The sequence below is a fragment of the Bacillus rossius genome, chromosome 13 (assembly GCF_032445375.1).
Source record: "Bacillus rossius redtenbacheri isolate Brsri chromosome 13, Brsri_v3, whole genome shotgun sequence".
NCBI classification, from domain to species: Eukaryota; Metazoa; Arthropoda; class Insecta; order Phasmatodea; family Bacillidae; genus Bacillus; species Bacillus rossius.
In genome coordinates, this window is record NC_086340.1 from 41,749,599 (window position 1) to 41,772,508 (window position 22,910).

The following is a 22,910-nucleotide window of genomic DNA, read 5'->3' on the forward strand; positions in this document are numbered from 1 at the left end:
CCAGATATATCTATAGTTACCCAAATTACATATTCTTCTTCATAGCTTCCCACTTGAGACTTCATATCACATATTGCTAATTCAGTGCTGTAACCTTTTCGGAAAGCGTATTGTTGATGATGAATGCCATTTCCCATCTCCAAATGTGAAATTAGTCTCCTGTTTAGTAGTCGTTCAAACACCTTCCCTAATATAGGTAGCATAGTAAGTGGTCTATATGAGGTTGTTTTTCCGGGATCCTTTCCTTTTCCTTTATATAGAATTTTTAGAAGTCCCTGTTTCCAGATATCAGGAAATTTGCCTTTTTTCAAACAAGAGTTGTATAAACACAGAAGAATGTATTTCATTCTAGGATAGATTCTCCATAAAATTTCCACAGTTATGTCATCTATGCCATGTGCTTTTTTAGGTTTTAGTTCTTTAAAGAAATTGTTCAGTTCCTTAATATTAAATTCATCCTCTGTATCTGAATCAGGAGGTTCGTTCATAACTGATCTTTTGAGTCTATGTAGGGGCGTATCTATCTCTTGGTCTTCATCAGTAATATCTGTTTCATTGTCAGTAAAGGATAATTTGGAAAGGTATGTGACGTGAGTTGACGGTCATGCCCGGGCGGGCAAGTCAGCCAGCCGACTGACGATAAAGTACACAACCACATATCTCCCGTTACCCGGTGTCGTATTTGTCATACAAATTGCGATGGGAGGCATATAAAGATAAATGGTGTGACATATTTATAGCTGAGTGTTATTCTACGCATTTATATTACGTAAAGAATAATTGCCCACACAACTTTGGAACACATTACATAAATTAGCCTTGCTATTTATGCAAACTAATGCTTCAGCAAACGCGACTTCAAATACCATGAGCATTTTTTGGAACGAATTAGTCATGCTAAGTGAGGGATAGGTGCAGTATAGAAATTAGCACTACATAAGGAACTTAAGGATGGTTATTCACCTGTGTGTGTTCTGAGATGTGAAATCAAACTATTCTTTTGAGTGTAAGCAGCAGAACATTGTGAACACGAGAATGAATTTACACCAGTGTGTGAACTCATGTGTCTACTAAGTGAATTCTTTGTAATGAAATAAGCAGAACAGAAGGAACATGAAAATGGTTTTCTACCATAATGTGTTTTTATATGATTATTAAGTGAATTCTTTCCACTAAACATGGCTAAACAAATTGAACATGAGAATGGCCTCCCACCAGTGTGTTTTCTGAGGTGTGTAATCAAATGACTCTTTTGAATGAATGCAGCAGAACATTGTGAACATGAGAATGGCTTTTCACCAGTGTGTGATCTCATATGTACCTTAAGATTGGCATTATTGTTAAACTTAGCTGAGCAAAATGAACATGAGAATGGCTTCTCACCTGTGTGTGTTCTGAGGTGTGCAATCAAATGCCACTTTTGAAAGAATGCAGCAGAACATTGTGAACATGAGAATGGCCTCTCACTAGTATGTGACTTCATATGTATCTTCAGGTAACCATTACTACTAAAATTTACTGAACAAATTGGACATGAGAAAGGCATTTCACTAGAGTGTGTTCTAAGGTGTACAATCAAATGGTCCTTTTTTGAAAATTTTGAAGAACATAATGAACATGAGAATGGCTTCTCACCTGTGTGTGTTCTGAGGTGTGCATTCAAATTATTCTTTTGAGTGAACGCAGCAGAACATTGTGAACATGAGAATGGCTTTTCACCAGTGTGTGATCTCATATGTACCTTAAGATTGGCATTATTGTTAAACTTAGCTGAGCAAAATGAACATGAGAATGGCTTCTCACCTGTGTGTGTTCTGAGGTGTGCATTCAAATTATTCTTTTGAGTGTAAGCAGCAGAACATTGTGAACATGAGAATGGCTTCTCACCTGTGTGTGTTCTGAGATGTGCATTCAAAGTATTCTTATGAGTGTACGCAATAGAACATTGTGAACATGAAAATGGCTTTTCACCAGTGTGTGATCTCATATGTACCTTAAGATTGGCACTATTGTTAAAGTTAGCTGAGCAAAATGAACATGAGAATGGCTTCTCACCTGTGTGTGTTATAAGGTGTGCATTCAAATTCTTTTTCTGAGTGAATGCTTTGGAACATTGTGAACATGAGAATGGCTTCTCACCTGTATGTGATCTCATATGTACCATAAGATAACTATTAGTACTAAGCTTAACTGAACAAAATGGACATGAGAATGGCTTTTCACCAGTGTGTGTTCTAAGGTGTACAATCAAATGATACTCTACATTAAACTGAGCAGAACACTGTGAACATGAGAATGATTTCCTAAAAGGTTGTGTTTCATTGGTATAACTATCTAACTCACTGGAGCACATATTTTGATTCAATGTTTTCTTCAGTCCTTCAGTTTTTTCCCCCAACTGAACAGGTTCCAAGTCCTTTTCAATCTTAGTTCTTTCTTCCATTGCGTACGGCAAGTCACTGCTTTCCACGCACACTAAAAAAAATTGTAAAAAAATATTAGAAGGTTGAACATTTGTAATTAAAGCAAAGAATGCTGGAAATTATATTAATTTATTTTTAACTGTATACAAGCATTCAATGAGTGAGTAAAATGCAGTTACTGTCCAAATAATAAACCATCCTTTGATGGAGAGTAGCCAAAGCGACATCAGTGTTTTAGATAATATATTGTTGTGAAGGTCGAAAGGTAAACCAAGTAACAAACTAGAATTTTATTTAAAACAAATTTTTACATTATTAGTTAAATTATAACAATTAAACTTTCTGTCCACAAATTTTTAACACCTACATTGGATCCTAAAATTACTCTCTACACTGGAGCTTGGCTCGACAGAGGCTAACTCCACTACTTGTCTCTTACTGCACACCTCTGTCCTAACACACTGCCTCGCAACTACTCACTCATTCAACAACACCAGAATGTTTCGGTAGCCGATGCACCAATCTTTGCACACGAAGCTTGTCGCTTTGCGTCCGCTTTCGCTCACCACAGGGGTCACCCAACCTCTGCACTTCACTGATCTCACAGGACACTGAGAATATGCTGGTGTCGCCACAAGCCTCTGTCACTCTCACACTACTCGCTGCAAGTCGTCGTCCGTCTTAAATACCTGCAGAGTGCCAACACTGAAAGGTCTTGTAGCCCTACGAAGTGTGGCTTCATCAGTTGAAAACTCTGATATTCATTTTTGGCATCATCTTGAGTTGTTGATTACCTTAGTACAATAAACTACATGTGAAAGGAGTTACTGTTAAATTGACTATCATTATTGCTATTTCAGTAGTTAGCTTGGTTTAGTTTACAATGTTACGGTGCAGTGAGGCAGCTTACTTGATGCAGAACCTGGGAATTTCTTAAGACCACAGCCCCTCCCTTTCTAGTCAGGGCTGTGGAACTACTTATCGACCCCTGCCCCTTGTAAGCATTAGTGTCACCATCTGGCCCGGCCTGGTGTGAGGGAAGGGTGTTGGCCACTGCCCTTTTGCATGATGCTGGTATGTACCCAGATCAATCGGCCTGCCTTCGCGGAGGGTACGCAAGGCCCTGGCTGATGAGTTCAAATTACGAGAGGAGATGCGAGAGGTGTGTGAGGAAAATGTGAGCAAAGGGTGGTATGGCAGTGGTACAAGCGAGTTCGACGAAGCGATATCAGACAACATCAGCGAGCAGCTTAGAGGAACCCAAGAAAGAAAGTGTTGCGGTGAACGTGAGTAGTGACGGACAGTGTGTGCACGGTAGTGAGCTGACACGGACCACAAGAGACTTGTGAATTTCTTTGATTATTAAGGTTTCAATTACTTCATTGACAGACATTCATATAAATATTAATGAAGCAAATACAGAGAAGGTTTATAATAGGAATATCTTTTTAAACTTTTTTTTTTTATTCGTAACAATAATATGCAACAAATTTGCATCCATAAGTAAAATGGCAGTCTGATTTGAATACTACTAAATCTTATTCATACATATAGATTTAACAGATTGAAATAGTTTAGTTGTAACATGCCTGCCTATGGCAAGAACAACAAAACTACATACGAAAAAAAAACTCACAGATAGAAAAACATGAAATCCAAACAAAAGGACACACAAATAGACAATACAAAAACAAAAACTGATCAATATATAAAGAAGAAAAAAACACTTTGTTTTAATCATAGATTATATATTGTAATGTTGCAAAACCCTGCCCTCCCACACTTTTGATAAGTATTTCATAAAAGAATAAATATTATATTTGGTCATTCAGAAGGGATCAGCTGATAAGGTAAGTTCAAGGCCATCACGATCTACTTTTGTATTTGTAATTTATTTTAATATTGGTAATATTCTTGTAATTAATATTTAAGTATATTAATTAGAAAAGCCTCTTTACTACAATTTTATTGGCTTTCATTTTGCTGGCTTGGTTATTATTTGTATAAGTATATTGCAGTTAAATATTCTTCATTAATAACTAAATGTATGTATTCTATAATGGCTTTAGACAGTGAGTATTGGGTAGAAGGAAATACAGACGTGCGGCGACACAGTGACGCCGAAAGACGATAGTTAATCACATCCGGTATGAGAGAGAGAGAGAGAGAGAGAGAGAGAGAGAGAGAGAGAGAGAGAGAGAGAGAGAGAGAAATTAGCCCAAGCCGTGGGAATATCTGATTGGGAAATCCCAGATATCTGTATACTATTAAAAAGGGGTCAAAATGAAGTACAGAGATGGGTCTTTACTCCAGCCCATCAGGATCACGGCCAAGATGAACTATTTTAAGTCAATATAGTTTTAACAGGAACACCAAATGAGAAATGTAAAATACAACCCGCTATGAAACAGGAAACACTGTACTGGAATGGAAACCAGCAGTAATGATGAACACTGTTGTTAAAACCGCCGGCAGCGCAGTAAAGTGACGTGTGCCACGCTCGACAGTGGGAACCCACCAGCGTCTCGGTTTGTGCCGTGCTACAGAATGTGCCGTGCCCTAGAATCCTGTGTCACAGACCTCTGCTGTATTACACAGGCAGGTGGCCAAGTGGGAATGGCGAACTAACACAGTTTCTCAAACAACAAAAAATTATTAATTATTACATATTCACACTTACTACGAATAATTTAATTCAAACATTCTTTTAAGTATGATTTCTTAGTGTGATTAATAATAGTATTTTATAAAAAAAAACTAATTTCAAAAAATAAAAAAAATTATCATAAAAAAATAGATTTCTGAGAAATAAAGGGCCATATTAGATGTCAATTACTAATTCACTCTTTCCATTTCTGAGTTATAATTAACATGTCAAGAATACAAGCATACTCAGGATGATAAAATGTAAAAATAAATTCATTTTTTTGACCAACTTATTAATGTAGTCACACATATTACAATCAGAAAAATTCTTTCATTTAGGACAAACAGTTTTGCATCACATATTTACTATTGCATGCAAAAAAACTCATAAATTTATACATACTTTTCAATGCCTATACAAATTACACTTCACAGATCTCTTATTCACTTTACATTTCACAGCCAACATGGCTGACAGCAAATCACACAACAGTGTTCTATCCTGTACAGTTATAGAGCTGAGTGGTTCTTAAAACAAGCTAGCGGTCCACAAGACTACATGGCTGCCACAAGTTTTATATATGATACAGTAACTGAGTGAAATATCATGGAGGTATTCATCACACACATAATAATGTGTAACAACAACCTCTTACATAATTTGGACATATTTGCAGGAATTCTATAAGGGTACCAGATAAATATTTTATAGGCAGTGACTTAACACTTTTTCAATACCTCAACATATAATAAAGGAACAATTTTTTTCATCGCAATAGGTAGTTTGGAAAAAAAAAAAACAATTTGTCCATTATTTTATAGTTTAATTAATCGTTTCAATGCAGCCTATTTCCAAATAAAATTTTGTTCTTAAGTACACTTGACATCTGATGAACATGCATTGCAAATACTTGCAAAAACTTTTGTTGTCTATTTAACTTAATTTCCAAAAGAACTTTCAGGAGCTGAATACATAAGCAATATCAGCATAGCCAGCTACCGCAAATAGTATTCATGCAGTACAACAATTTTATTTACCTTAAACAGCTGCACTTTAAGACACTAATACTGGTCAACTTGTTTCAATGCTTTAAGGTTTTTTTACGATGTCAATATATTACTTTTTACTAATTCTAAATGTACTAGTACTAAAGATTACAGTATTACCTATAAATAAATGTTTAAAAATCTGTTTGGCAATTCAATAATAAAAAAATCAAGGATACTTAACAAGGCCATAACCAGGTGAAGAGAAGATGCATCTCTTTCGATGTGGGAAAGGGGGAGGGGCGGAATTAACCACAGAATTTTGAAAAAGCACAAAAAAATGTTGCAATTAGAAAATTTGTAAACTATTCACAAATTATAGTTTAAAACACTCTTTAATAAACAATGTTCTCCCCTTGGAAATTATTTTAACGACAACATTGAAAAAAGTTGAATTCCTAAATTAGTTTTGAGATGCATAGATCCTTGGTAATTAATGACATAAATGGTATCCTGTTCTGGAATTTTCAGAGTAATTCATGGAATTGGCTTTTTTACTGGCTTGCAATTATCCTTGACTGCAAGTAACTACAGACATGATAATTGTGATCCAACCACAAAAGTTTTAATCACCAGTACTTAAATAGATTTAAAAATAATGCAAATCATTAAAAATGAAATTAATAGTAATTCATGGTATACTAATGTCTTAAAATTGAAAATTATTACAAAATAAATATGTGTGATCTTGTTCAAAATAAGTTTATAAATCATTTATGAAATACACAAAGTTTTTTTTATAATGTACAAAAACAACTCAATATGCTGCAAAAAATGGTAACATAACCAAAATTTACACATACTGTATGCTGTAAGCAGCATTGCATTAAGTAAAAAATTTGTACCCTGCCTTATTTGTCTTTTTAAGATGAACATGTTCAAGTTAAATAGTTACAGAAACTATGATACGATTCAACCCGTTCAAATATTTTCTTTTCTTCTTCTTCCTGTCAACATATGCTCTACGTTGAGTGATACTGAATTTTTCATTGTGCAGATTGAAAACAAAGTGGACAGCAAGCTCGACATATCTCTAGAAAGAACCCTGCTTAAAAAAGAATTCTCTTCGGTACAGTTAAATATGATACAAGTAAATAATTAAAACAACACAAGTGAAAGATCAGGAAATTATTAACTCTATGAGCCTTCTCCCCAATGCTAGTTTCCAATTGTAAAATGACTTTAATTTGCGACATAACAGTTTGTGTTCTCACTTGTATTTTGATGAATCAATGTATCATCAAATAACTCATTTGACTGAATTTCATATAAAAATATGCTTGAGAATGGTTTTTGACCTGTGAGTGTTCAGAGGTGTATATCATGTTACACTTTATAGTCTACTTATCAAGACAATGTGAACATGAGAAAAGCTATTCATTCGCATGTGTTCTGATATACTTTTAGAATAACTTATCACTGAAACCAGCATGGCAAATGTAACATGAATATAGCTTTTCACCCTGTTTTCTTTATATATGATAGTTAAGCAAACTCCTTTCATAATAATGACCGGAACAAAATAAACTTGATAAATGCTTATCACCTGTTTTCTCTGTGTGCAAACTAATTGAATTGTAGGTACTCAATGCAGCAGAGCCAAATAAACATGTTAGATAAAAATCGTTATAGCAAAAATTATTGTCATGAAGTATTTGTAGTTGTTCAAAAAGCTCTGTAAGCTATCTGTTGTGTTAAATGCATCTGTAATGTGTGAGCACCATGTATATGATGTCATTTTACTTTCTGTAACAGAGAATTGTTTTCTTACGTTTACAGTTTGACACGTCTACAACATATTTACTTATTTCGTCACCCAAAAAAAAAAAGTGAATTAATGACTGCTGTATATTTTTATGTCTCCCAAGTGAACTCTTTGTAACTAGTTAGCAAAACACATTAAACATGAGATTAACTTCACACCAGTATGTGTTCTAAGGAGTACAAAACAAATGGCTTTTTTTTCTGTAAATTTAGAAAAACAACACAAACATGAAAATTGCTTTACTCCCGTGTGTGATATTATGTGTACCTAATAAACTTAGCTAAACAAAATTAACATTACACTGGCTTCTCATCTGTGTGTTTTTTGAGGTGTATTATCAATTATTTTTCTGAGTGAATGCTTTAGAACATTGTGAACATGAGAATCGCTTCTCAACACTGTGTGTTCTGAGGTGAGCATTCAAATTATTCTTTTGACTGAACGCAGCAGAACATTGTGAACATGAGAATGGTTTCTCACCAGTGTGTAATCTCATATGTACCTTAAGATAACAATTGCTACTAAATTTATCTGAATAATATGAACATGTGAATGGCTTCTCACCTGTGTGTGTTCTGAGGTGCGCATTCAAATTATTTTTTTGAGTGTAAGCAGCAGAACATTGTGAACATGAAAATGGCTTCTCACCAGTATGTGATCTCATATATACCTTAACATAACCATTGTTACTAAACTTAGCTGAACAAAATGAACATGAGAAAGGCTTCTCACCTGTGTGTGCTCTGAGATGTGCATTCAAATTATTTTTTTGAGTGTAAGCAGCAGAACATTGTAAACATGAGAATGGCCTGTCACCAGTGTGTGTTCTGAGGTGTACAATTAAATTTTTTTTTACAATAAACTTAGCAGAACACTGTGAACATGAGAAGGGTGTCCTAAAATTTTGTGTTTCATTGGTATTAATATCTAACTCACTAGGGCACAATGTTTGCTTTACGCCTTGAGATTTTCCCCCCAAACAAACTGGTTCAGAGTCCTTATCTTCCTTAGTTCCTTCTTCCATTATGTACGGCGAGTCACTGCTTTCCACGTACACTAAATAAATTAAATATTTATAAAAAAAAAATAAAAAGGTTGTACAATTGTAACTATAGTATGAAATGCTACAGAAAGTATATAATTTTATGTTTTTATGTATATTAGCATTTACTGTCTAAGTGGAATGCAGGCACCGCCAAATAATTAACTCTATAAGAGGCAGAATAGCCACGGCTAATCTACGATAACAGTGCTTAAGATAATACGTTCTTATGAGAGGGAGGTTTGTAAACGATAGCACAGTTAATTAAATAAGAGTTTTACTTATGAACAATGATTTTCACTTAGTTAAATTATAAAAATATAACTATCTGAAGTAGCTTGGCTTATGGGTTATAGCCCTGTCCTTGGCAAATAATTCACCGATGTTTCGGTCTACATTGCAGTCGCCATCATCATGTAGGTAACTGCTCCCTGATGATGGCGACCCCAATGTAGACCGAAACGTCAGTGAATTATTTACCAATTACACGGCTACAACTCAGAAGCCAAGCTACTTCAGACAATGGCCATGAAAGCCTGCAAACATTATTAATTTAACCATCTGTCCAAACATTAATCACTCTTGCACTGAGTCTACAATTTACTCTGTCCACTGGAGCTCCACTCGACAAGAGGGTCTCTCCACCGATTGTCCCTTACAGCGCACCTTACGTCCCAACACCCTGCCTTGCACTGACCCTTGTCCGCTGCACACACAACAACGTCCAGATGAATCGAGCTCCGATACCCCAGCTCGTTGCAGTCTTTAACTTGCGCTCACCAAAGGGGTCACTCGCCCTCTAACGGGTCCCTCCGAGGATCCACCGGTGTCGCCACCAGCCTCGGTTACTCTCATACTGCTCGCCACAGGTTGGCCTCCATATTAAATACCTGCCAAGTTTCCACATGGAAAGGTCTCGTACATCTCTGAAGTGTCGTGTCATCAAAATCCCGAACTTTACACTCGAAGTTGCGAGAACAATGTTGTTCTTCATATGCCACAAAATCCGATGCTGCTCCTATGATGTGCAGAATATACCAGATGTTCCCTCCTCTGTTGAAACAGAGCTATGGTTGATTCTGGAGAGAAGAAAGGGGAGGGGGAGAGTTGGGCACTACCAGGGTCGCAGTAGGGTTTCCCGAGGTAGGAACAGCCAGCTTACTGCTCGTCTCGTACCAATGAAGAAAGCAATGAAACATAATAAAAATTTACGTTGTAAAAAACTGTAGTCAGCAACAGTTCTCTTAATGGTGCCAACACTTTATGAATTTGTGACAAGATACCTTATTAAACTACACGAGTACCTGAATAGAAATAATGGATTGGGCTTAATTACTCGTAGTCTTCATGGTCATTAGAAAAAAATTAGTTAAGGGGCTAAATTATGGGGAACGTTGATCAGATGATAAATGAGCACAGGAGGAATAAATGCTTAAACACGTTAATAAAGCTGCATACATGCATAATGGTTTTCAAATAATGACACGACTCTTTTAAAAGGAGGGTAAAACGGCGCTAATAAAAACAGGGCACGTGGCAAAGAAAATTGACAACCAAGTCACCCCATCCAAGTCCATGCGTCCTGTTATGACTAGGGAATCTCTGCAAATCGTTCACAGACTAGCCAGACGTATATGAACCAATCTATTTCAAACAGTTTTGTAGCCAACCATATGTCCTGTGTTGAACTAACACTGTGCGTTTGTGGTGTGTTTACCCATAAAATTAAGTTCTTATAGTTCGCTGTGTTCATGAAATATAATTATGTACGTGTTTAACTCTACATAGCTGTATGGACAAAAACAGAACATAATAAATCTGCCTCTAGTTACAGGTTTTCTGCAATTCACCCCCATCACAAAACACATGTGAGGGGAAACAGCCACTTTTCATGAGCCATCTTTCTCACCTCAGGCATGATTTACACACACCGGTGTTGTGACAGTGCCATGGCCAACCTGTGAATCCACTGTGGAGGTTGAATTTTCTTCTAGGAATTTGAAGGGTTGCTCGGCGTGTGTGTAGGTGCGGCTGCGAACAGTGCTGTTTCCGTCATGGTACCGTGACCGCCGGATAACTGCGGACGAGAATTAATTTTTTTACGGCCCTGCAACTAGTGGATATTTACGATTGTAGATGCTGGACTACAGACGTAGCACTGTCCATTGTGAATAGAAATCACTGAGCACAGCACTGTCATGTCACTGGTGTGTGTAAATCAACCTTTTCTCGAGTTTTCTCTCTCTCCCCTTTGCTTTATCCAAGCTCTTATATTTCTGATTTTTTGACTGTGCTGTGATGCAACATAAGGCCATGCCTCCCGGTATGGCACGATCCGGCTGTTAAGGCAGGTTACACTTTTTTGTAAAATCTGGGAACGTAGCGAATTACATTAATATTTTTCTTTACATTGAAACATTATTTAATAAACCAACATTTTGTTTAACGTACAATATCAGAGAACGTAACCTGTTCATTAATCAAAGGCTTACTGTATTATAATTTTTATGAAGTTTCCACGAACAAAAACAAACACAACATGTTTATATTCATTATTAAGGAATGCAGGAAATGACAATATAACTAGTTCACAAAAGAAATGCAATGGAATCCCCCAAACTTATTTAAAAGTACATACATGACATATATACTTTGATTTTTTTTAAAATGTAATTTAAAAATATTTTATTAGATTTTTCAAAACCAAACCAATGTCAACATAATATACATGTAATTTAAAGCTGTTGCAGTGTTCATTTACACACATAAACAACCCAAAACAATAATGTTCGCAGGCTTTCACGGCCTTTGTCTGAAGTAGCTTAGCTTCTGGGTTGTAGGTGTGTCCTTGGCAAATAATTCACCGATGTTTCGGTCAAGCTACTTCAACCCTAAATAATACTTTATAACTTTGTGACGACACTGGTTGGTGCTCCCTCTGCTTGCACAGGCCTTACGGCCGGTCGCCACCTCGCTGCAGCTCGAGCACGGCCGAGCCATTTTCCTGGCTGTTATCAATTTTATTCTTCATTTTTTCCTTACCTCTATCAATTTTGTTATTCAATTCTTCCTGGAAGTTATCAATTTTATTCTTCATTTTTTCCTGACCTCTATCAATTTTGTTATTTAATTTTTCCTGGCAGTTATCAATTTTATTCTTCATTTTTCCTTACCTCTATCAATTTTGTTATTCAATTCTTCCTGGCAGTTATCAATTTTATTCTTCATTTTTTCCTGACCTCTATTCATTTTGTTATTCAATTCTTCCTGGCTGTTATCAATTTTATTCTTCATTTTTTCCTGACCTCTATCAATTTTGTTATTCAATTCTTCCTGGCAGTTATCAATTTTATTCTTCATTTTTCCTGACCTCTATCAATTTTGTTATTCAATTCTTCCTGGCAGTTACCAATTTTATTCTTCATTTTTTCCTGATCTCTATCAATTTTGTTATTCAATTCTTCCTGGCAGTTATCAATTTTATTCTTCATTTTTTCCTGACCTCTATTAATTTTTTTATTCAATTCTTCCTGGCAGTTATCAATTTTATTCTTCATTTTTTCCTGACCTCTATTAATTTTGTTATTCAATTCTTACTGGCAGTTATCAATATTATTCTTCATTTTTTCCTGACCTCTATCAATTTTGTTATTCAATTCTTCCTGGCAGTTATCAATTTTATTCTTCATTTTTTCCTGACCTTTATCAATTTTGTTATTCAATTCTTCCTAGCAGTTATCAATTTTATTCTTCATTTTTTCCTGACCTTTATCAATTTTGTTATTCAATTCTTCCTGGCTGTTATCAATTTTATTCCTAATTTTTTCCTGACCTTTATCAATTTTATGACTCACTTAATCCAGCTGACTCCTCATTTCGGCCAAGAATGCCATTAAATTCTTATGCTCGTCGGCAGCCATCTTTCTTGTCCACATATACTACAAACCTAACACTAATGTCCTATGACGGCACTGTAATTTCCTCTACGAGCTAACCAAAACCCCTACTAAACACTAACACCAATTTCCAAACTACTTCACTTAAAACTAACTACAGTTCATAACACTTGTTGCAATCTCTAAAATCTAATTAAATTTTAATTCACTATAAACTAATCTTAAATTCTTTAAATTAGGGCTTCCCCACTTCTGACACCAAAAATGTTACGATTTACCACGCGGTTCGTAAAGGATAGCCCAATTAAAGACTTTATTTCACACACAGTTTTATTGATGGGCACTACTTATGTCATTTACAAATAATCTTCTAAAATGGCAAATAATCAATTGCACTTAAGGGGATTGGTGCACCAGCATCGTATTATAAAAATTATATATTTGTTAATGATTCAGCTGCTAGAGAAGATTTGAACCATTGTGGTGTAAAATTTATTTTTTTTATTTTTTATTTTAATAAAGTTATTGCTGATTTCCGGGATTTTTTTAAAATCAAGCTTTATTAAAAAACTATAATGAATTCAGTGGTAAAACTTTCGCAGATAAATTTTCAGACACAGGAGATATGAGTGTGACCATTATTTTATCTGTAATCATTATTAATTTAACGTATTTACAATTTGAATTATAATAAATGAGCTGCTACGAAATGGCGTGATATTCATTTGCAAATTTAATAACATTCGCGTTTTCACTTGTAATTCAAACGCCTACATATCTGTCGGCTGAATGATTGACTTTATTTTAGTCTTTAGCTTATTGCAGTCGGACCTAAAGTAAAAACGTAGCTGTAGAAGTTTGAGCAGCGTGCAAGCTCGGATACGAGGAATTATGGAGCGCGCTGGACAGTAGTGACACCTTGCGACAGTTTCCCCAACTTGTTGCAACCAGTGCTTTCTCCCGTTCCCACCCTGCCACAGCTGTCTGCTGTTTACGAAGGGGAGGCGGGATTTCGCGTGAAACTGATATGAAGGTCAACGTATTCATTTTCAGTAGATAAGAGAAGTGTTTGGTCTAGCTCGGCGTATAATTGAATGGTTATTCTCTGTTATTATTTAGCACAGTGATTTACCTAGATGTTTTTTGTTGTAAGCGTGAGATTTATTCAGGAATAAAATGCCGAAGAAGCAGAGTACACAAAAGAACAAAACTATCGAAAGCCATTAGAGCGCTTAGAAAAAAGAATAAAGAATGATAAGAGATTATTTTATTATAGCTTTTTTTACCATACATTTATTTTCAGAGTTGCGTATGTACAACGCGATGCGACAACAAAAAGATGTGTAAAATTGTAAAGATGTTTTTTTTTCCAGCAATGCGTGAACCATTCATAAACTATACTCAACATGTATCCGTATAATTACGTTTGAATTTTTTTTATGACAGGCATCAATGTTAACAAGTTTATTAAGCCACAATAGACTTTTTTCAGAAAAATAAGTGTAGCAGAAAACACTCAACATAGTCTCACACAAAATCAGTTTACATGAATGCAGTTTTAAGAAGTAAGCAACGTAAATAATAGTTAAACATTATTTAATATCTGCTGGTAACGTTTCCAAAGTATCAGCTTCACTTTCATTCACGAACAATATTCGTGAGCTTATTTATTTATTTTGCTGGCGTTTCGTTGGTGACTGTTAGGACTGCAAAATTAGTAAACATTTTTCACCCTATCCTGAGTTAAATCTAAGTGTGCGCGGTTAGATGAGGACCTAGATGTGTCACATGCTTACGCCTTTACACTCTACTCATGCGGGGTATTAACCATGCGCGTAAGGGCGCGTTGCCAATGACCTGTAGGATAGTCTCAACAATCCTCTACGGACTCGAAAAATGTCACCTGCTCATTGGCTACTTGACTTGTGACAACTGTTTGTTGTAATGCCCGTGATTCATCGTTGATTTTGTTGAGGAGTTTTCAGTGATTCAGAACCTCCCATTTAACTGTGGCCGGATTGAAGAAGCAGTACAAATGTTACATGCTTGAATTCATAGCGAATGGAAACCACAAATATTTACTGATGTAGTGGTTGGTAAAAATTAGTATTAGGTATATTTTAATAGACATTGAAAGCGAATCATTAAGTAGCTTCAAAATCCAAATACCAGAATACAGATAGTTTGTAATAGTCCAGTCATTATAGTAAGTTCACCTCGGAATTCGAGATACCCAGCTGTAAGTCTCTAAATACTTGTATATTGACACCCTAAAAGTTGTCTCAAAACCTACATATGGTAGGGTGTACGCAACTATTAAATTTCAAGGTCAAAGGTCACAAAAATCGGTTTTTTGCGCTTTTTTTTGTAAATATCTCATTTCCTATGGGTTTTTTGCTATTTGTATTTATTATCAATATTGTAGAATACAAAATTCTCTACAAATTTTGTTCAGAAAAATTTTTCATACGGTGAACCGTTTTCGAGATAGAGGGCGGAGAGCGCGCGGTCACAGCATTACTTCAGGTCAACCGGTGCCTCCGGTCGAAAACGCGCCATATATAGTTGATGAACGATCGATAAATCAATCGATTATAAATATGTCAATTTTTATTAACTATTATATTATATTTTATCATTTTGTTCCTAACCTATCCACTTTTTATTCAGTATTAATTTATTTAACAACACTTACCTGCCCATGTAATTGCAGAATTGTTAAAGAAAATATAGGAATTATATTTGAATTTTAACCTAATTAATATTAATAACTTCTTACATGATGAAAAAAAACAAACAAATAAATTATGAATTAATCTTTTTATTAAAAAATATCATTCAAACCATTTATTTTTTATTAAAAGTAAAAAAATGGAATAAAGGGTACAAAAACTACAATTTATAATTTTAATCATCTTCTTCCTCCTCATCGTCGTCTTCCGGCTGCTGGTAAATTTCAAACTGGTCTTCATTATCGTCTTCAACGACATTTGTCTCAAGTTCTTCCATGATTTCGGGGTCAAAGGTTCCATCTTCGTTAATGTCGCTCAGATATGGTAGAGCATTGAGACAAGCTTGCCCATTACATTGGCCACAAGCTAAAGAGCATTGCAAGCCCGCTTTCCTCCATCCGCATCGCGAACCACAACCACTTTTGCAGTTGCAGAAAATTGTATTTAGCAAATCTTCTGGAGCAGGTGGTAAAATTGTCATGATAGGCTCCAGAAAATCGTTTCGCATTGCCCAAACCCATACCTGGGGTTCCAAATCATAGCCTAACCAAGTTTGAACTTGTTAATATACACGTTTGAAATGTTGATCAGCAGCTGCACTTGTTGGTGGAATATTTGAAAGCTGCACAGGTTTATTAAGATTTGTAAGTAATGTCGCTCTGATATGGTAGAGCATTGAGACAAATAGAAAGGTCCGTAGTGTATAATAGGGGCCCGTATAATTCCCAGGTATAATTTTTGACGTAGTGGAAGGATTTTAAAATTTACAGATTTGAAAGAAGATGAACTTAATTATTTTCTATTTAAAATGTCATAAGTGTAAATGGGAATATAATTATATTATGATTTAAGTTTTTCCCTTAATTAGTTTTTAATTTTAGGAAACGTTTATCAGTATTATTGAATAGATATAGATTTAATGCATGAAGAAAATGATAAAATATAATATAATAGTAAATAAAAATTGACAAATATTTATAAACGATTGATTTATCGATAGTTCATCAACTATATATGGCGCGTTTTCGACCGGAGGCACCGGTTGACCTGAAGTAATGCTGTGACCGCGCGCTCTCCGCCCTCTATCTCGAAAACGGTTCACCGTATGAAAACTTCTTTTGAACAAAATGTGTAGAGAATTTTGTATTCTACAATATTGATAATAAATACAAATAGCAAAAAACCCATAGGAAATGAGATATTTACAAAAAAAAAGCGCAAAAAACTGATTTTTGTGACCTTTGACCTTGAAATTTAATAGTTGCGAACACCCTACCATATGTAGGTTTTGAGAAAACTTTTAGGGTGTCAATATACAAGTATTTACAGACTTACAGCTGGGTATCTTGAATTCCGAGATTCTTACCTAATTCAAGCTTAAATAACTGGACTAAACAATGCAGACCTCACCGACTAGATATGGTCCAGATTGTTAATACGAACACATTTGAAAAAACTGACTAGTTACTGAATATGTTGAAATTTTGTAAACCTATTACTTTAGATGATTGGTGATGTAATAATAATAATGTCTCTTGGAAACTACATAAGATTTTAACTGCTTTTATTTCTCCATAAATTCGCAAATCACCATGGCGGCCATTTTTCGATCACGATTTAGTTCTTAAATTTTAAATTAGTTTATTTGTTGAGAGCCTGGTACAATGTGTCTGACCACTAAAGCGATCCGAGCCGCGTAGTGTATACTACTGCGAGGTTGCCGAAGTAGGCTCGGGTCGGGACGAATTTCGCTGTGAAGAAACAAAGGTTTTTAATACATGGAAAATTATCCCAAAGCCAAAAATTTGTACAGTAGTAGAATGAACATTTCTTAGTAACACGTCAAAAGTTTAAGTACTGCCGCAAACCTTGTGCGTCACACCAGGGGCGCAACAACAGGGGGGGGGGGGGGCACGGTAATTTTGCACACCCCCCCCCCTCCTTCTGAAACCTTGAAGTGGGGGCAAACGGGGGCAAAGAAAGTGCTGTGTAATCAATTTTTAGATAATAAAACTGCTTAAATAGCACCATTTTCCACCTTGAAATACAAATTTTCTCGGGGGAGGACCCCTGGACCCCCCGCTTCAATAGGGGGGATAGATGATTCTTCATAAATAGGTATATTGCCCCCCCCCCCCCTTTTGGAAATTTAGTTGTTGTGCCCCTGCGTCACACTAAAAACGAGCAGTTAAGTCCAAAATGACAACTTTTTTGCAACGATCCACAATAATGGATATTGCAAATGCAGTTTATGGAGTAGACCGTCAGTATGGAACCAAAAATAATCTAGAAACATTGCCCTATCTGAGGATAGTGATAAAAAGCACAAAGTTTAAACATGTTTCTATAAAATAGACCTTTTAAATCATTAAAGTTAACGAATTAACTTTCATTCAATTTTAAGGAAATATAAATACATCTTACATAAACTTAAAGAGCCCAACGTGGAAATCGCTTACAGTAAACGTCGTTGCATATTTATTCATCTTTAAATTGGTATATTTTTTAAGTGTCTCATACAATTAGTCTGACCACTTAAGCGATCCGAGCCGCATAGTGTATACTACTGCGAGGTTGTCGAAGTAGGCTCGGTACGGGACGAATTTCGCTGTTAAGAAACAAAAAATTTTAATACATGGAAAATTATCCCAAGGTAAAATTTTGTACAGTAGTAGAATGAACATTTCTTAGTAACAAGTCAAACGTGTACCGATGAAACCTTGTGATCACACCAATAATGAGCAGTTGAGTCCTTAATGATAATTTCTACAATGATCCACAAAAATGTTTCGTAAATTTAATAACTTTAATACTTTTTTAAGTCGGTTCTCATTATGGCACCAAAGTAATGTAAAAGAATGTCCTACATGGTAATTGTGATAAACACCTCAAAGTTTAAACGTCATATTATTAAATTGGTAATTTTAATCATAAAAGGTAAGAAAAAAATATTTTTTTATAGAAATTTGACTACATGTTACATAAATATGTTGAGCGTAGCGTCAAAATCACTTCATAAATATTGTCTGTGTTTTTTTGTAAGGTTTAAATGTGTATATTTTGAGTTTCTGGTACAATAGTCTGACCACTGATGTATTTCAAGCTGCGTAGTGTGTGTGCTGCAGTGTTAAAGTCGCTCGTGCTGGGACGTTTTTTGCTCCAGAAAACCAAGGTTTTTAATGTATGGTAATTCCAGACTGAATTTTACTCTGAAAGAATAAAAGTTTCCTAACTGCAAGTGATTTTTGCTGCAAACGTAGATAAAAATCTTCCAGGATGCGATTTGCTTAGGTAAAAATATTAGTATGATCGACTCTTTAATTTCTAAATTATAAATATGTATATAACAACAATAGAACTTCCCGGAAAGTTGTGATAAACTGACGATATTACGGGAGTAGCAGACCCGTACGTGACTACAGAGAAAGGCTATTTTCCTTGACCGTTAGGATTTCTGGGACGAACACCCTCTCACAGCTGGGGTCATAAAATACGGTCAAACTCTTGCAAAAACATCCACCACCGCTCTTTGCCACTAGCAATTCAACGAAGTAAGCTAGGCGCAGCACTCCAATGAATTAACTTAGAAAAAAAAAATACTAAATATATAATTCTATCAATACATTTTACAACACAACTTCTGTTTTATTTATTTTCTGGAAAAAAATAATATTATCATACGAATTATGTTATAAAAGTGACAAAACTCAATAAGCACATTTACGGTGTATCGTTTTCTTCAATTGTTATGTAGTAAACTAATTTCATACAATTAAATATATATATTTTATAATATAGGCTACATTAAAATTTTGCACAGTTCTGATGTAAAATAATATACTTAATGTATTAGAAATAAAAAATAATTATATTTTTTGGTATTAAAATAATTTTTAATAATAAAATTTTTGTAACAAAATACGAACACACATATATAAAACCAGAGGTCCTCTAGAATTTTGATTTACAAGTTCCAAGCAGAAATTGTTTATTGTTAATTTTATTGTATCAAAAATCATTCATATAAGAAAAAAAGAATATGTATATCTCAATAGATGTAACATGAATACTCCCTATCATATGCATTAAATATATTTTAAGTAATCCCTAAATAAGACCAAGTTTATTGAGTGTCGCAGTACGCAGCGTGTTTCAAAGCCCGCCGGCCGTGAAAGATCAGTACGGCCGCAGTACACTGCAACGCTCGGGCAGCTTTAATGAGGCAACTAATTATGCTAGACTCTTTATAAATATACTATCTTAAAGCTAAAATTATAATTAAAAACATTTATTTACACATTTTTTCGCATTGGGCTCTTCAAATCGGTGTAAATCGTATTTTTATCTGGGTGGCAAAGATAAAAAATATATATATGTCGTGAATTAATCGCTTTATATCATATCTTAAATATTAAAAATTTAAATTTTTTCTAACATTAATGGGTGTATTACAGTTTCTAGATTATTTTGGTAAGTTTACGGACAGTCAAAATTAAAAACTGTATAAATGGGTAGCATTTTAATGGACTGATGCAAGTTGCTGTCACCTAGGACTTAAATGCAAATTTTCGGTGATAACGCACAAGGACTACAGCGGTAAACTTTCGGTATGTTATTAAGCATAGTAAACTGTACCACAGTACAAAAAATTCAGCTTTGGACAAATTTTTCAGTAACACGAAAGTCTACGCGGGGAAGGGCGGCTACCTGATCCGAGAATGAATGATAGGGTGAGATGGGAAGCGAAGATAAGAGCTGGTTGGGTGTCCGTGTTGGAGAGAGAGAGAGAGAGAGAGAGAGAGAAAGGCGATATTGTGGAAAACCTTCGAAAGATTCCCGCTAGATGGCAGGCCTCAGAGCTGCAATCTTCGACAACCTCCCCTCACAGAAGCTCTCTCGCCACTAACTTGCCAAATCTCACCCGTTAGCTTATATACGTGCTGGCTGGCCGTACAGTAGTAATAAACAAGCATTTATAAAACACTTAAGCTCATTTACAACAAATTCTGACGAATGACTGTTTTTTGTCCTGCACCAATCCCCTTAATCCAACACATTCGGTACCACGGCCTAGCCGGATTATCCAAAGTCAATATAGTTATAACAGAACACTAAATGTGAAAAGAGAAATGAAAACTGCTGTATAACAGGAAACACTCTACTGCAATGCTAATCATCAGTAATGTTGAAGTCTAAGCAAATTAAAAATGCCAGAAACTCAGTAAACTGACTTGGAAGCCAAACTTAGCAGCTAGAATCCACCCAAAAAATTTGATGATTATCGCTTGATTTGTGCCATGTTACAGTGTGTGCCGAACCCTAGAACCCTGGATCATAGACCTTCTCTGTATTACACATATGTACAGATACACTTTAAAACACCAATACTGAAAAAAGACCCCAAGTAGGATTCTATCTTGTTTTAATGCTTTAAGGTTTTTTTTATGACAAATTGTTTAATTTTGTCATGAGGCGTTTGCTACGCCTCCATTAGTTTCACTTTTATAATTAATTTGTAGTTTTAACGTCTTTTGTATTATTAACGTCTTTTTAAATTGATTGGGTTTATATTGTATTATATTATATAATAGATACGAAATTACAAGTTATACAAGTTATACAAGTTATAGTTTGGTCTTGCCTCAAACACGCCCTGAAGTATGGTTAAAAAACATTACGGACTTTTGCGGCTCTGCGTTTGTGTTTCCACGAGCCAACACCACCCCGCGAAAGTAGCGGTGTGACGTCATGGGGAGGCGTGAACGAGCGGACTACTGCGGCTGGCTAGCAGGCAGACGGGGCTAGCGGCTGGTGGAGTGCACTTCGGCTTGCGGGAGCAAGCGTGAGGGCCTGCAGCAAAATGGAAGCCAGTATTCCATTCACCAACGCCTCGAGCAGTGCCCAGCCTGGGCTATCATCCACCACGCTGCATTAACTAATAGTAAGCCTCGACGCACTTGGTATTAACAACCAGACATCGGGTTGAGTTTTTAATGGAACGAAAAGCAGAGCGACTATAGTGATCACAAACTGAGACCTTGATAGCATCAGAAATCGTTAACGCGGCGAACTAAACTCTATTCCTTTTTCCTGTTGGGCTGCGCGAGAAAACTACTTTTACTGCAAGTGAGACCTAGACTTTTTTTATGCTGTGGTGTGGGATGTTAGGCACGGATTATAGCGTCACCACTAGAGACCGATTTGACGAAAAGAATTGGGGATGTGCTAAAAAACATTTATAGACAACTACGTTATCCATGATTACTTTCAACGGATTTGTTAGGGAAAATCTAAACTTTCTTAAATGTTTGTAAAATTAAGCGTAATATGTAGTTGTAATGATTGGTTATATTAGGTGTCTTTTTTTTAAATGCAAGATCACGATCTGCAAATTTGTGTCAGTTGTCCTGTAGTCAATGTACCAAGCCAATACCAAGCCGTAAAATTAAATAGCAAACAGGCAGTGATGCACTTAATTATTTTCCATGCTATCTTTTCCTGCTTAGGGGCTGTACTTTTCACTGCATTTATCCCATTTACCCAGCTGCGATTTCTGGCTTCAAACCCGAGCGCCTCAAGTAAGGCCTCAAAACTGCGCCACTTTGCTAGTCAGAGTCGCAGACGCGGTAGTTTTCGGTGTTTAAGATACTTATTGATTTTTTTTATCACCAGCAAGGCATTGGCTTGGATATATAAATTGCATAAAGAAGAGATAATGACTCATTTAAGGGCTGCGTCAGTAGAGCACAGTGCAGACGAGAGCATAGATATTTTAAGACAGAAGTTTGTGGCGCATTTGAAGGGAGAGAGAGTTTCATGGCAAACGGAACAGGGAGAGGCGAGTGGGTCCGGTTCGTTAAGCACTAATTTCCTAAAAAATATGTTTGCTTTGCGATCACTAGAAAATGTTCCGAAACTGCAGTCAGCTAATGTAGAGGAAATATTAGAGTTTTGCATGGCCGTGGACAAGCTAGCCAATGCTAATTATTTTTCCAATGAGAGTGACTTAATTTTTGCTGTTGCTTCGCGTTGTACAGGTTTAGCATATGATATCCTCATTGCGGGTAATAAGAGTCACATGTCATGGGTTGATTGTAAGGAGGCGCTGTGGAATAAGCTTTGTCCTCGGCGTGTTCGTGAGCAATTAATTATGAGTAAAGTTTATAGATTTCAGGAGCTAAATGAAACGGTCTTGCATTTTGTGCAGGAGATTTTGGATTATGCGAAGGCACTAGGAGTGAGTAAGACTGAGGAGGAATGGGTAAGTCTTGTTCTAGAAAATGTTTGTCCACAGGTGCGTCATGAGTTGTGCTACGTGAGCAAACCACAAAAGTAGTCAGATTTATTAGAGTGGGCGGT

At 35.8% G+C, this 22,910-nt stretch overlaps 1 protein-coding gene across 6 annotated transcripts in view; it reads right to left on the reverse strand.

The window, feature by feature from the left end:
- Positions 1-591: 591 nt before the first annotated feature.
- The window catches only part of LOC134538483 (gastrula zinc finger protein XlCGF8.2DB-like), a 219,515-nt gene continuing 197,196 nt past the window's right edge, over positions 592-22,910 (reverse strand). For all 6 annotated transcript variants that reach the window (XM_063379832.1, XM_063379835.1, XM_063379834.1 and 3 more), the window contains one exon: positions 592-2,475. In XM_063379832.1, coding sequence (XP_063235902.1) covers positions 956-2,475 — 1,520 coding nt within the window. In that variant the 3' untranslated portion in view covers positions 592-955. The remainder of the gene's footprint in view (positions 2,476-22,910) is intronic.